At 36.2% G+C, this 16633-nt stretch overlaps 1 protein-coding gene across 3 annotated transcripts in view; it reads left to right on the top strand.

Annotated features, from left to right (window-relative positions):
- Positions 1–16633, top strand: part of LOC107697170 (runt-related transcription factor 2-like) — a 43370-nt gene that overhangs the window by 20600 nt on the left and 6137 nt on the right. The window contains exons 5-7 of one of the 3 annotated variants that reach the window (XM_016497835.1): positions 12130–12303; positions 13684–13716; positions 13805–13966. In XM_016497835.1, the coding sequence (XP_016353321.1) occupies positions 12130–12303; positions 13684–13716; positions 13805–13966 (369 nt within the window). Of the gene's footprint in view, positions 1–12129; positions 12304–13683; positions 13717–13804; positions 13995–16633 lie in introns of all 3 variants that reach the window. The other 2 variants (XM_016497837.1, XM_016497836.1) reach the window with 2 other exon arrangements.

The raw sequence follows: 16633 nt of genomic DNA, 5'->3' as shown, positions 1-16633 counted from the left end.
AATTCTATAATTTAGGAGTGGCCCACTGCAAAAGCGAAGTCATGTTGGAAACACTGTGCACTGACAGAGTTAAATGACTTCAAGTTGACTATAGAGAATTGACACTTTTTTCATAACAAGCTGTCTGTCTGAGCGCTAGGTTAGTGTCTGCACAGAGGTTCTACCATGGTAACATTGTGCTTGCATCAGCTTGTTTTAATGGCACTTATAAAAGAGCAAAAAAATCAACTACATCTTGCAGTGCCAACTGGTCTGGCAAGCAGCTGTTTTACTTTATTATGAAAAAATATATACTTTCGTCTTGGCGTAGAAATCAAGCCTATCACATCCCTAACAACATTTCTGCCTCTCTTTTTCTCTCTGACTATAATCTGACTCTCAGACTATTCTCAATGAACACATATGGTACTAGTATTTAGAGGCACTTAGACACAACGGCTGTATATGGTCTTGATTCTTCATTGTATTACAATGGCCTCTAGCAACTACAGGCCTCGTCTTTGATGTTGAAGACTTCCTCTATTCCTGCCTTATCTATAAGTGAAGGTTTGAAAGGCTTGCAGGCCGTGTTATTGTGTGTATGAACAGATGAAAGGGTCAGAGTACCGAGGTCTTTTGTGGGGGGCTTTTTTGTACTGCTGATTTGATATTATAAAGCTCCTGTCTCAGCTCCGTCTTAAATATTCTTCTGCTTTTACAATATGCTGTCAGATTGCAATTAAGAATGCCACGTCTGTGATACACCAAAAGATTTCACAAGTTTACTGCATATATTGCGTAGTATTGGCTGTTTTAATATTTTCTTAAAAAATGTTTAAACATTCTATATTATTATTAATGTTTCATTTAATATTTAAGTATTATTTAAATAATATTGAAATAATTATTTATTATTATTATTATTATTAATATTTAAAATATACATTAATTTTTTTCTATAAAATTAAATATTTTATATAGGACATTGCACTATAACATGGATTAAATGTGCACTGACAAAATAAATACACTTATTTTGACTTCAAGTTGACTTGAAAAAAAATTTGTTTATAAAATATGGTTATTTCTAATCCAGTTTTGTGTAAAAATGTCCTAACTTTGGCAGTTTGTTCAAAATGAGTCATGTTCAAAATTGTGGTTTAAAAATTGTCGATGATGTCACTTCCAGTTCATTCATCACACTGGAAATGGAAGTTCAAGTGCATTGCATTGTGGGATTCAGTATTCAATGCAGTGCGCTATGGTTGCATACTGAAATTGCATACTAATATACATACTGTTGTTACTATTGTTGCAGTATATATGTACACTATTACTACTATAGTTAATATTTTTATTTTAATTTTTTATATTTTCCATTTCCATTTTAAATTTTAGTAATGTTTTGTTGTTGTTTATTATTATTTTAAGTATGTCTATATAGTTCCTATTAAGTTTTACTTTATTTATTGTAGTACTTACAGTTTAATTTAAATAACTTGAGAATTGATGCCTTGGCAGCTAGTGTAAATAAAATAAGTTTTAATTTTAGTTTTAGTTAACTGTAATAACCATGTGCTGTGCATAATATGCCAATTTTCTTTATGCATGCCAGAGAATAACTGTATGAATACCTACTACATTTACCATAATGCAAGGCACTGAACTCGACCTTCCCTTTCTAGCCACAATTGTTAACATAACAACATGCAACATGATGAGGTCATGTGACCAGCATAGTGACATCACATGAGAACAATGTAGCTGTGAAATTTTGTACTTTCTTTCACCAAATATAGTAGGTAATATGACAGTATAGATACAATTCAAATGTCAACGTCTTGAAGCAACTACAGGATCTTTGCAGGTGTTTGGACACATTCTGAACACTAACTGCAATTAAAACGAGTCTCAAAGCATGGCATCAATTAAGCAGCGACAAGGGAGAAATAAATGAACCCAGAAATAAATGAGTCCTGGTCAAACATCACCTGCGCTCTGAGCACGTGCACATGTCCATGTGTTCACTGACACTGATCGTTATGGGACTAATTACACGTGCCCTCTTAATAATTTCACTTTTTTTCACCCTGATTTTATCGAAGAACGGCTCATTTACAATTCTGCCTCATTAAACCTCAAATTGGTGTTAATGAGCAGGTAATTAAGGAAGAGGCCCGTCACGCATGTTCAGACAATGCCTACAGTGTGCTGTCAGCCAAACACCTGATGGAACATCTCTGTGTGTTTATATTTTGAGAATCATAGAAATAACTGTAACATGTTTTTGTACATAAAATGATTAGTTTTTCAGTCAAAATATCCTCATTAGGTCCAGTACGGGTGGCTGTAATGTTCATTTGGGTCGTGTTTTTCTTCGTCCACCACACAGGCCTCATTCTGAGGGTGATATCCAGTACAGGAAGTGTATTAATGTGTTTGTGTATTTAATAGATCTTGATGGGTGCCATATGAACTGTGAATCAATAGGGCCAGGAAAGCGCTAGACAACGAGAGCGTTGAGTATTTGACTGTGACAGACGTCTCTCAGTGAGTTTCTTCATGATTGGCTCACACGTGAGGCGTTCTGGTAGCCAGAAGTGCTCAGTAAGTCCAAACAGCTGTTTTTTGTCGCAGTTGTATCATAAAGGCCCGTTCACACCAAGAACGATAACTATAAAGATAACTATATTAGCGTCCAGCGGACGATATCGTCTGTTTATTCTAAGCGCACGCTCGTCTGCCGCTTTAAATTGTCGAGCGATTCTGATTGGGTGTCAATGTTTTTAGCATTCATCAGCTGGAAAAAATCGTGAATTCCAACGATATCATTTCTGTCAGGCCCACTATCGTCAAAGATGATTGACAATTAGCATACAGTTTGGATTGGCGGTATGGTTCTGTTCTGGGCAAGAACTCCCTGCGCCTCCATGCAGCCTAGCATGAATGAGAGCAGGGAGAGCAGCAATAACCCCCCAGGGTAAACAGAACAGAACTAACATAAATGTATTGCAGATATTGTTAAGTTCAATCATTTTATGTACACATTTTAGAATTAGTCTGATTCAAGGAGAATCAGAAGGCTGAATCCCGACTGACAGAGGAGGAGTTGGGGATGGAGGAGGGTAATTAGCTATTGAGCAATGCGAAAACTGCTGATAATACTGAGGGACCTTATATATGAATGCTTAGATAGGTGTCGTATTCCCATAGGTAGATGGGGATCAGCTGAAGGTCAGCTGATGCGCGCTTGACTAACGTGACCTGCCAGAACTAACGCTACGCTTGATTTCTCTGTGTCTTTATCGTTATAGCTGTGGTGTGGACTCTGCTATTCTTAAATATTGAGAACGATTTTTACAACTACATCTTTATCATTATTTTTATAGTTATATAGTCCTTGGTGTGAACAGGCCTTAACAGTGCAAGCATGCTCTCGTAGCATTTTAATTGAATTATGGAGAGAGTTTTTTGTTATTTTAAACGTTATTGCAAGAAAGTCTTGGTTATGTCGTAGCTACTTGTTGCTAAATGGCTGCTATTCTGTAAGCTGACAAACATCTGAATGAAGTTAACAATACTGTATAACACATACACAAAGAACTGTACAGTTTTTAAGATGCTAGGTGGATGTTTCAACCTCTTTTTTAAATTAATTTACTAGACACCTTTGTCTTTGATTTCTTCCCTTTTTACATAAAATAACTCCACTAATAAAAATAAAACTATTTATATAGATAACTGTTTAAAAGTTTGGGGCAGGTAAGATTTTTGTATTTTTAAAAGAAGAAGTTTGTTATTTTCCAAGGCTGCATCTATTTGATCAAAAATACAATAAAAACAGTAATACTGTGAAATATTACAAATTTAAAATAACTGTTATTTTCATTTAAAAATATAATTTATTCCTGTGATGGCAAAGCTAAATATTCAGTAGCAATTACTCATTAAACAGATGTTCTTATTATCAGTGTTTTCAAGATTAGAAATTATGCTTAGAAAGTTATTCCAAAAAAATCGTACTCACCCTAAAATGTTAAACGGTAGTATATATATTCATATATTTTTATATTTTATTTTATCCACAATAAAATATATAGGTAAATGGTCATTTGGTGATTTTTTTGTTTGTTTGTTTGTTTTAAAGTATCGATATATCCTATAATTAAAGTCATTTCTGTTTCATCAACTGATATATTTATACATTTGGAACTATGGATTCTATTTAATGACATAAATATCATTAATTTACCCTTCAATATTGTGCTAAAACATAGAACATGCATTCATTTCTCGTCAACACATGAAACACATTTAAATAAAAAATAAAAATAAAAATGCAATAATATTATTGATACCACTATTCATAAAAATTCCAGGATTAGTGAACTTTCAGGTTTTATACTTTAATGCTTTTTTATGATCTTTGAATAACATTTCATTAACTTATAAACAATGTCAATTTAAAAATGTACAGAAATAGCGGAATTTCTGAATCATGTCATCCTCGTACAGATGACCTAAGAAAACAGGGCTCAGATGTCATGTGACTTAAAAACAGCATTTTATTGGTTACTTTAAACTGCGCCTTATTAATTCCAACAGTGCAGTCAGTGGTAAGAAAGTGAATTATAATATGCATGACATGTATGTTGATAGTACCAGGTTTTTTTGTTTTGTTTTACTTTGTTTTTTTAAGAAAATAAATCAAAAATATTTTTTAACTAAATATGCCTGCTTGTGGTTTGCTGCTGCTTCCATGAAGTGTGTGTGTGTGTGTGTGTGTGTGTGTGTGTGTGTGTGTGTGTGTGTGTGTGTGTGTGTGTGTGTGTGTCTCTAAGTCTTTGTATACACACTAACTCCTAATAACACTCATTAAGCGTAATTTAATCTAATAGTCGGGGTGGGGTTGGTTAAACTAACATACCTGCACTGGGGGCCCTGTGTAATTATGGATTCAGTGTTAGACTGTCACTCTGTGTAACACCTTTAGGAAGCGCTCTATGCATCCGTGTCTATGCACAGCAGTCAAACGGCAGTCGTCGCAGAGACCGCAAGTAAACCTGCTCAAAATCCCTTTTCAAGCGGATTTCCTTGAAGCTAAAATCCCAAATCTGACACATGAGTCTCATTGTTTTGGCAATCTCACACATCAACAAGTTGAAAGGGGATAATAATTTAGCCTTAGCAATAACAGCGGTTGATATTACAGTAAAAAAAAATGGCAGCTTCAGCGCGTCGTGCGGCACTCCTTTCAAAACGGACCACACAAGACTGATAGGCATTGTTGAAGCTTACAGTGAATGAAGTAAAAAGAAAGTGGGTTTTGCTTAGCAGAGGAGTCACTTTGGGGCGAGTTAAGTTTACAATGGGAACTGCTCACATAAAACCAACCAAAACAAGAGAGTAGTAGGAGAGAAAACCAGAACCGCAGGCTCAATCCATTCAGGCTGAGTGTGAAGGTGCCAACCGCGAGGTCGCAGGCTCAGGCTGTGTGTGTTTGCGTCTGGTTTGGATAGTTGCTGCGTACATCGGTGCTGCATCATTAGAAGTCGAGAAATACTGATGGCGCCCGGTTTCGAGTCACACTGTTTTCATATCCGCATGGAGGTGATGAAGAAGTGTGCCTGCGGTTTGAAAAGGGCCGAGGGCCTTCTGCGTTGGTGTGTGCGTGTCTCTGTACCCCTTCTCTGCTTGGCTTGCCTCCTAAATGCTGAAATGTAAAGACCACACAGACACCTGGCAGTACTCCACAACAGCCTGGCTTTTTCCTCCCACTTTCCTTTTTCTCCTTCCCCCTCTCTCTTTCTCTGATTTTCATTTCCAGTTTATTCCGTTCTTCCGCTGACTTTCTCAGAAACCCTGTTGATGATGGCCGGTGATGAATTTCCATAATTTCCAGGCTGCTGTATGTGCGTCGCCCGGATGACTATTCGATGGGGGAGATCTGTAAGATCTCTAAAATATTCCCTGTCAGATGTTAGAATGACATTCAGCAAATGTTTTTGTGACATTTACAGTGGCCTCACCCACAGGTAGTCATGTCATATACCAATGTTTGTTTGAGGTGAAACAGCATCACTGATGGAGACAGATAGTGAAGATATTTTTGGGCTATTTTAGCCTTCTGTCAAATACTTATTCTTTTGAAATATTACGGTTGACACGGAAAACACTTGTTCGGAATTAATTACATTTTAAAATATATTGAAATAGAGAACAGTTCTTTGAAATTACTAATCGTCAATGCAAACTAATTTTTAAATTACTAACAATTAATAATTTAATAAACTAATAATTAAATTAAATTATATATATATATAATTTTAATAAATGAAGAATAACTTATATATTTTTTTTTTTTGCACAAGGAAAATTGCATATAAAATAAAACCAAAGCTGAACTGACACTGACGGTGACGGTGACTTTTCATTCATCAGAAATTCATCAGTTCCTGTGTCTATTGCTCATTACCATCAGAATTTGTTATCGGATCATTAGTGTTTGTTTAGATTTACTTGTGCAAACAGCTTCTCATGCTGGTTGTCTAATATTCCAAGAAACCTCGGATCATATATTTCACACTCAATTTTTCCCCATTGTTCGTGGATCAGTTGGTGTGGTCATATGCACACTAACCCTATCATCAAAGGAAGCCTGAAAGCAGGAATTACTCCATTATAATTCTCTTTACTCTGTGATTCTCAACCTGAGATAAGCTCTGTGTCAGCTGGAGACTGGGCCATATCCCACAGGGCCATTTAAACATCTGGAATGAATGTGTTAGCGCTTCCGCTCTGTGATTGGACATGGAAGTGCTAGCTATCGAAAATCTCACTCCACTGGCTGGGGGATGACAGGAATTTTTGGGACTTTCCCTCCAGCAGTGATATCATCTGGTTTCCTGGCTCTCTTAAATACCTCTCCTCATACAGATGATGTCCCTGTGCTCATTCCTGTACTCACTGTCTGTCACTAAGATAGTTTAGGACCCTTAAAGTCATGAAGCCTGCATTTCAGCATGGGTAAGTTCTCAATTTTGAAAAATGCAAAAAAAAAAATATCATGGACATCGGTCCAGCCACTTACACTAATTATGAAGTTAAAACAGCAATAAAACCACAAAATACACATATCATTTACTATCTGTAAGTTAATGAATCTGTAAGTGAATGCTAAACCACACTGGGAAAAAATATTTGATTTAACTAAAACTTTTTAATAGGATAGTTCACCCAAAAATGAAAATTTCTTTCACTATTTACTCACCCTCAAGTTGTTCCAAACCTTGACTTTATTTTTTCTGCTGAACACAAAAAGGGTATTTTGAAGAATCTGGGTAACCAAACAGTTAATGGTCCTCACTGACTTGTAGTGTTCTTGAATCTTTCCACACTATAGTCAATAGGGACCATCAACTGTTTGGATGCCCACATTCTTCAAAATATCTAACTGATCTTAATCTTTAAACATAAATTTTAGTTTTGAACTTAGTCAATGTTTTTTTTTGTTATATGAGCACATTTATATTAAGTAGATTCCAAACTAAAAATCCAATCCCCAGTTTCAGTTAATGCAACAAATATTCATGTAGTCCCAACACAAAAAAGTTAGAACCGAATGTGTAGCAATTGTGTTGCTTTGGTATTGTAATTAAGTAAATTGAACAAGAAGCAAAAAAAATAATAATTCTGTGCATTTGCATTTATATTCTGTATTGCTTGTGTAGATTATCTATCTATCTATCTGTCTGTCTATCTGTCTGTCTGTCTGTCTGTCTATAATTGTCATAGCTTTCCAACATGCATAACTATTAATGTCTCAAACATGTTTGTGTTTCATTTAGTTTTTTTTATTTTAGCCTTTTCTGTGTTTTCCCCAGCTTTGATTGAAAAATAGAGAGTAGACAGGAATCGCGGGGAAGAAGTGGAAGAAACAAAAGCAAGAAATGTTGCAAATCAGACACAAAACCACTAAGCCACAGCTCCAGCCAACAACTTTTTCTCAGAAGCATACAAAAAGATTCATAATTGTCAGCTTTTCACGTGCATGTGTGGGAGAGACCATTATTTAGTTATTAACTATATTTGATCAGAGGTTCTTCAGAGGACCAGTGACAGCTGCCCTGAGGCAACCTGTCGAGCTCAACAGAACAGTACAAAGGTGCTTGTGATCTTTCTAACACTCGTTCCTGGTTTTATATTTTATCCACACTGTTGGGATTGAACCTAAAACCTTAGCAGCCCAGATTGTTAACCACTTGGCTGCCCTCACCCCCAAGAGATACTTCTTTGGTGAGTAAATATAACCGGATACATTATCCAAACCGAGGTGGCTACATATTCCTCACAGACAGAATCAAAAACAAGCCACTTAACATTCCAGAACTCTTGCTGAAAATTCCCATTGTTTTGCAAATTCATCTCTGGAATTCCTATTAGTTGTATGTGGTCTTATTGTAACTTCTGCTCTGATTCTCAACTCCCAGAAAAATGTAAATATCACTCCTTGCAAATCTGTTTTTAGGGAGGCTGGATCAGTAGGGATGCACATTGAAGACTCTAAATTTACCGGAGATCAGAGTCCACTGTCTCTCTGAGCACAGAACACTATGTTTCATATGAATCTCTGTGAAATTAAGCCGCACAAAGCACATCTTTGTCTGTTTTATTTCCCCAACAGGATTTATGTTAGAATCGCTGTCTGGATTCAGCTTGTCACAAAAAATATAGTTTGGCTTTTTATAGTAGACATATTGGCTTTGTGTGAAAAGGTATGGTTTGCTCAAGTTCTGCTCTTCCTTGGAGGTTGAGTAATGCTAGCTTTTAGCTTTTACATATGTGTCACATTGCTCGCAAGTTCAAAGGCGGAGTGCAATGCAACAATGTCCCGAAGTTACACTCAGAGTCAAACTAATGATTTTTCCATTAGCTGTAATGTTTTCATTGTGATGAAATACTGTATTATTTTAATTTCTCATGCTTCTACAGAAGACATGCATGATATTAAGGATGGAGTGTGTAATTTCTGAACGATTTGGGGCACCAAATGGAAATAATGAATGGATGTTTTTAAAAAGCTTTCTCAAACACCTTTTCTGACATAGGTTGGTAAAATACACTGGAAAAGAATATATTCTTACTCAGTATTTTTGTCTTGTTTTCCAGTACAAATATCTAAATGTTCTTACATTTATATATATGTATTTGAAAAGCAAAGTGACTTAAGATATTACAGGAATAATTCACCCAAAAATGAAAATTTGCTGAAAATTTACTCAACCTCAGGCCATCCAAGATGTAATAATAATAATAATAATTCATTACATTTTTATATAGCGCTTTTCTAGGCACTCAAAGCGCTTTACATTGTCAGGGGTCATCTCCTCATCCACCACCAGTGTGTAGCATCCTCCTGGATGATGCGACGACTGCCAAAGTGTGCCAGAATGCCCACCACACACCAGCTTATTGGTGGAGAGGAGACAGAGTTATGAAGCCAATCAGCAGATATGGGGATTGTTAGGAGGGCATGATGATCAGAGGCCAATGGGCAAATTTGGCCAGGATGCCAAGGTCACACCTCTACTCTTTTCGAAAGACATCCTGGGATTTTTAATGACCACAGAGAGTCAGGACCTCGGTTTAACGTCTCATCCGAAGGACAGTGCTTGTTGACAGTATAGTGTCCCTGTCACTATACTGGGGCATTAGGACCCACACAGACTACAGGGTGAGCACCCACTGCTGGCCTCACTAACACCTCTTCCAGCAGCAACCTAGTTTTCCCAGGAGGTCTCCCATCCAGGTACTGACCAGGCTCAGCCCTGCTTAGCTTCAGTGGGCAACCAGTCTTGGGCTACAGGGTGATATGGCTGCCGGCATCCAGTTTTCCAGTACAAATCCAGTACAAACTCATGTAGATGAGTTTGTTTCTTCATCAGAAATTTAGCATTCCATCACTTGCTCACCAGTGGATGCTCTGCAGTGAATGGGTGCCGTCAGAATGAGAGTCCAAAGAGCTGATAAAAACATCACAATAATCCACACCACTCCAGTCCATCAATTAACATCGTGTGAAGTGAAAACCTGTTTTGTGAAAATCCATCAAAATCAAGTGAGTTTATACATAAACAACAACAACAAAAAAAGATCTGTCAGTTGAGTACATAAAGTTAATTCAGCGGGAAAACAAGGTTATTTTTCTTACCCCCTTGACATTTTTTTGCTTGTTTTAATAATACATTCTGGAAACTTTTCAGGATATTTAAGTAATTCATGAAACTTCTCAGGATACTTAAGTAAATGCATCTTGAATGTTTAAATAAAATACTAAGTAAGAAAAAGTACGACTAAGAAGTTTTTTGTTTTTTTTTTTGCTGCACAGATAGTCTCGCCCACCAAAAATGCCCTTGTAAGTGGATAATTTAGAGTGAAATAACCTCAGATAACTCACTGCAGACACTGAACTAAGAGAAATCACATAATCACAGATTTGTATAGGTGCTGACAGTTAAGCTCTGATTTTTTTGGGGGGATGGAGTGCTGAGATGAAAGATTGCTCCTCTAAATACAGTCTAGCAGCACCTATGAATTACTTATAGCTATCTTTACATATTAAGATAATAAAAATGACACTTCACCTTTAATACTGATTTATACAGTAGTTTATATTCTAGACATTCTAAAGTACTTTAACGATTTAATTATGAAACTTTACTGAGTGTTTGCAGCTTCTCTTTGTTCTTCTGGCACAGGCTGGTTAGTCAAGATATAGAGGCAACGTGTTCTGTCAGTGCCAACTGGATCACTGCCAACTCCAGCAGGAGTTTTTCTCTTTCTCCTGTTTGATATTTACTTTACGGCCTTCTCCAAAAAACTGCTGCAGTCTGAGGGAACCACTGAGCCGTTTTAATGTGGAAAAAGGGGCTAGTTGTGTATTGGGCCGCGCTGCTGTCTTATCCCTCTCTAATTTGCAGAGAATAGACTTGAGGCGATGGACTCTTAAATGCTCTTGTTATAGCTTTCCAGAAAGGTGCTGGACAGTGTCATCATCATGCATTGTGCTCAGAGGAGGCACATGCGGTCTTGTATTATATGAGTTTCGTCTTGTCTGGGAAGGTTGAGTGTTCATGTGTGCCAACAAAATTTTATTATATGCCAAGCATAGCACTTCATTGTCAAAGCCAAATCCCCACCCTGATGGGACAGATTAATAGATATTTTAAGGAGATGGAATATGTAATATTTGAAACTTTTTTTATGGAAATGAAATTAGATTCAGTTTGATTCCATATGGCAGAGTCACGGTAGATTGTGGCTTGAAAGACTTAAATGCCATGGGGCATAATGAAAGCTCTTATAAAGAGGGGAAATGGAACACCTGTCTCATAGTCAAACCTATGCCATACAGTACATACACATCATAGACTGGCTAACATTTTCATGCTAGGAGATACAATCAATTTCAAGACCCACTAAAACATTTTTAGAGTAAATTATGTGGGGCGGAATTATATTATTATATAACAATATTTTATATATATATAGTTATATAATATCATATATATATATATATATATATAATTTATGCATTTACTGTATGTTTAAGATGCTAGATGGTGTCACTTGACCCTTTTCACATTGATTAAAAAAAATTATATAATTGCTTACTATATAGTGAATTAGAAAACAATTTGGATTTCATGTAATTTCTTTCACTTGATAAACTGTTAATTAATAATAATAATAACCAAACATCACATCATTCTTTTAATACCTGAAATATTTAACACTTACATAATTACATTAAAATCATTGTTGTGAATACATTTAGCGTGCAAATGCAGTAATTAATTTCTCAAATTACCTCAGTCCAGTATTTGCTTTTTTATTTTTAATTTGAGTCTTTTTGAATGATTCAAAAGAACTGGCTCATAAGAATCATTTGTTCGAGAATCGGACTACATGTTGGTTGTTTTTACGTGCAGCCCCTGAGTAGTAGAAGTGCAAGTCATATTGCTGTGATATGTGACACATTTGTGGTGTGTCATGTTAGAAACATGTAAATACAAGTTATGCCCAACAACGAACGTGTACATTCTTTAATTTTAGAATTTTTTTTAATTAAAGGCAGTTTGTTGTTTGCAGGGCACAGGCCGAAGCTGGATGACTCACCGAAGGCCGGACTGTTCTCTGACCGTCTCAGTGAACTGGAGCGTATCCGGCAGACCACCATGCGGGTTACCATGCCAACACAAACGCCACGGCCCTCACTTAGCAGCCCCAACTCCTTCACACCTCAGGGGCAGACGCAGATAACAGGTATGAGATTGAACAGCACTGCAGATTCTATTCTATTCCATTCTGAGAGGTGCATCCTGATGATTTCAAAGATAGATAGATAGATAGATAGATATTTAATATTTTTGTTATTTATATATATGTATATATATATATATATACTGTATATATAAAATGCACAAAAATGATCAAATGTATATGAAATATTTTTTATAGTATAGGCTTCAGCATCCCCATGAGGACAAGCGGTTTGGAGAATGGATGGATGGATGTAATATTTAATTATTTACATTTATGCATTTGGCACACATTTTTATCCAAAGCAGTTTCAACGTATATACATTTATATCAGTTGTTGCATTCTCATAGAGGGTATATTTATTTAATCATTTACTATTATTTAATATTGATTGATTTCGGGTAAAAAGGTAAAAAAATTATTTCTAGATAGATACACACACACACACACACACACACACACACATATATTATTTTGACTGCTATTTTTAAAATGTTTAAAAAGTTCCTTGTAATCCATCAAATACGCAGGCAATGTTAATTTACAAATGTTTTATTGATATCATCTGCACGTAAAACCACATCAATGAAGTAAGTGATACTTAAAGTCGCCGCTAACCTGTCAGTCAGAATTGTTGTTTCTTTTAGTCAAGTCTTCACTTACAGTGATTATATTTACTCATCCTCCCAAGCATTTCAGCATATCTGGTGTCTGTCACCGTTACAGTAATGTCTATTCGTCTAAGCACAAAGTGGTTTATCTAAGCTGAAATCGCACACTGCAGCATGATGGACAAGTGGAAACCGAGTGCGGACAGCCTAAGGCAGTGCGTTGTGTCACTGTGAGAGAACAGGATATCACCTGTCCTTAATTACTGCTCTGAGAGCGCATGTCCTGTACTCTGGGTCCTGTTACTGTACTGTGTGCAAGCCAAGTGACTGAATCTGAGAATGAATGCACCGTATTTTGTTGACTTTAGCGATTATTTGCCTGCTTTAAAATTGATACTTGGCATGACAGAAAGCTTGAATTATAAGGCATGAAATATGTTATCTTAGACAAACATTTGAGAATGCCTTCATTTAAATGCTTTGCCTAAGGGATCACATTGTATTTGCTAACCACACAAAGGCTCTATATGAGACAGACAAATATAAATAGAGCAGTTGAATTAAATTAATGATAATATATACTGATTAATTAACATATACATAGTAATGTGTATATACTGTATATATATATTTATATATACACTAAAACCTATAAATAAATAAATAAACATATTGATTCTATTGCATTTTTGTCCAAACAATGGAATTTAATGGGAACCGAAACTGTTTAGCTGCCAATATTCTTGAAATTTCTAATTTTGTGTTCCACAGAAGAAAGAAAATCATACAGGTTTGAACCAACATGTAAGTAAATGATGACAGAGGTTTCATTTCTGGGTGGACTATCCCTGTAACTACTTTTCTTTGACCTTCTCTCTATTTGTACCTTTAGATCCACGCCAGGCTCAATCTTCCCCACCTTGGTCATATGACCAGACGTACCCATCGTACCTGAGTCCCATGGCCTCCCCGTCCGTGCACTCCACCACCCCACTCTCATCCAGCCGGGCCACAGGGCTGCCGTCCATCAGCGATGTGCCCAGACGCCTCCCAGGTAACCTCCAGCCTCAGCCCTACAGCAGGTGCGCCCCCTACCCCTCGCGTCCGACACTGCAGTGGGCAGCGGGGTGGGCACGTGTTTTATGATGATTTGCACATTTAGAAGGATGGGGATTTGTGTGAATAATGCAACTTTGTTTATACAGCTTTTGAAAGATATTTGAAATTTGCTACTTAAAAATATAAATATTTTAAGAGATATTAAATTTTTTTTTTAATTAAATCTTAAATCAAATTTTTTTTTTAAATGTCTCCTAAAAACTAAATTACCAAATTTCATCAGACAAATGGCACTGAATTTGGTGAACAAGCTGAATTTGAATCTAATTTGCATAAAAATAAGCATGTTTGTGCTGAAAAGAATCACAATAACTTAATTTAAATACTCATGGTGCAGCACTATTTTAACTGCACCACGTGTATGTGCCACCAAGCAAAACTGCAAAAATAATAACTGTTTTCAGACAGGTTTCCAGAAAAATGGCATTCATTTTAAAGCGTTGAAAAAAATACACACTTTAACCAACTTGTTTTTTTTTTAATGGCTGCTTTGCCATAACAGTAGAAGACCTGAAAGAGAAAACTAACTATAAATGATAACAAATTATGCTAAATTCTTCTATAGCAGCTCTTGACACATGGCATAATGCAAAAAACTTGTTGCATTCAGTGTTATTTTTGTATTTATATGCTATTATGGTTTTAATATTTAATTGTTTTTAATGAGCTTTAATTTTTATATTTTTATTGTTTAATTTTTAGTAATTTTATGTGCTTTTCTCATTTTTATTAGTTTTTGTATTTTAAAAAATATACATAATTTTTATTTATTTCAATTTAGCATTTGGTTTAACTGTATTTGCGGATGGTTAGTGGAAAAACATGCAGGTTTTTGCACTGAAATGTGCATAAAAGTACTGTAAATTTTGTGAATTTACTCCTGTGTTGGATGACAGTTTAATCAGATTCATGAAAATCACAGATGAAGAAAAAGTAACGAGTGGGGTTTCATTTTGGGAGGGCTATTTTCTGAAATTATAATTTTTCTGTAATGGTCTGTCAGTCATATTAACCAAATCATAGCATTAAATTTCAGTGTCATAATTCGTTAGAAACACAGTCACAAATTTGCTTGATTTTTATTAGCTAATGGTGCTGTAGATATGTAAACGGAGACGGTTTTTCAAAATTGGACTGCTCCATGAGCGTATTTTTAAAACTCGTGGGGAAGGAAAAAGAAAAGGTTTCCTTTGCTCCTCTTTCCATGGCTTTGATTCTGCGTAGTATATCATTAATAACAGACCAAGACATAATAACAGGCCAGTGGCGGGCAAATAAAGCCGCTTTATAGGATTAGGCTTCCCAGAGAACCTTTGGGGAATGGAAGGCCACTCAGTGCCCGACTTGCACCCCATAAGCTAATTTGTCCTCGTGTGCCCGGCAACACACCCAGAAACGTCCCCTTTAAAGAATAAATGTAGACAGACAAGTTTCCATTTCCAAACACCTGTTTGAGTCAGTGCCAGGTAAGTGTTTTCATGCCATACTACACCCTCATCCATTCCTGAGAACCTGGAGAGGCTTAAAGTGATTAAACAAGAATCTCCCTCACCTGAGCGCTGGCTGCCAGCTTCTAGACGCCTGCCACCCGCCTGTCATTTTTAATTAATTTAGGTATATCATCCTTTCATTTGATGCTGGCACATGAGATTTTGTTAATAATAGGTTTGATGTGAGATAAGGACATGGCTCTTTGATGTGTCCTGCAACTTAACTGTAAGAGGAACATTGCAAATATGCATTGTTGTTGTCGATTGCAGATATAAAAACTTTTCAGGAGAATTAGTCTTTGCACATTGTGCACAGTGTTTTGTGTTGCAGTGGTGGTAATATACTTCTGAACTCAGTGGGGCAATAGTTACCTCAACTTGGGTTGTTAGATCTTTAGCTACAATTTTAAAAGTAAAGAGTGTAATTTTATTTATTTTTTATTTATTTATTTTTGTGCCACCAACCAGAATTGCAAAAAGATTTCTGAAAAACTGCTATAGTTAAGACTCATCCACGCCCTCCTAAAACACCTCGTTTAAACACGCCCCCAAATGTCTACATCACTGTGTGGGAAGATTTAACCAGCCTAACTAACTCGCTCGTCTCTCCCGCATTAACCCTATAACTGCCGGTGCAGCAAAAAAAACGGCAATTTCACAATGATTATAAAGTCTGTGTGCTACACTACATTCTTTATTATTAAACGAAGTAATTAGAACGACGTCAGTCTACATTAATCGACACATTCTTAGGAAATAGGAGGACACAACTAGAAATCAGTGGTTAAGTTGTATTTACAACACTGTTCCAGAACAGTTCAACCCAAATATTTGAATGTGTGCAACGCATTTTACGGAGGACTTTTTCCTGAACCTGTAAGAGTAGACTACAATGTAGTCTGTTCTGACTCACAGCCTGTAAGTATGTTTTCATATTTAAAGAATTTGCCACTCACGATTCAAACGCGAGTTTTGAGCAGTGTAGTTTGTCGTTTGTCCGATCACAAATGCAGACATGGTTTTATGTTTACGTGGCGCGATATGCAACGTGTAAAAAGACAGTATAAGTCATTATAATCCATAATTATGTCCCCACTGGATGCAACAAATGC

The sequence above is a fragment of the Sinocyclocheilus anshuiensis genome, unplaced genomic scaffold, assembly GCF_001515605.1.
Source record: "Sinocyclocheilus anshuiensis isolate Anshui unplaced genomic scaffold, SAMN03320099.WGS_v1.1 scaffold38, whole genome shotgun sequence".
NCBI classification, from domain to species: domain Eukaryota; kingdom Metazoa; phylum Chordata; class Actinopteri; order Cypriniformes; family Cyprinidae; genus Sinocyclocheilus; species Sinocyclocheilus anshuiensis.
The sequence above is the reverse complement of the archived record's forward strand: the minus strand, read 5'-3'. Positions and strand labels throughout refer to the sequence as shown.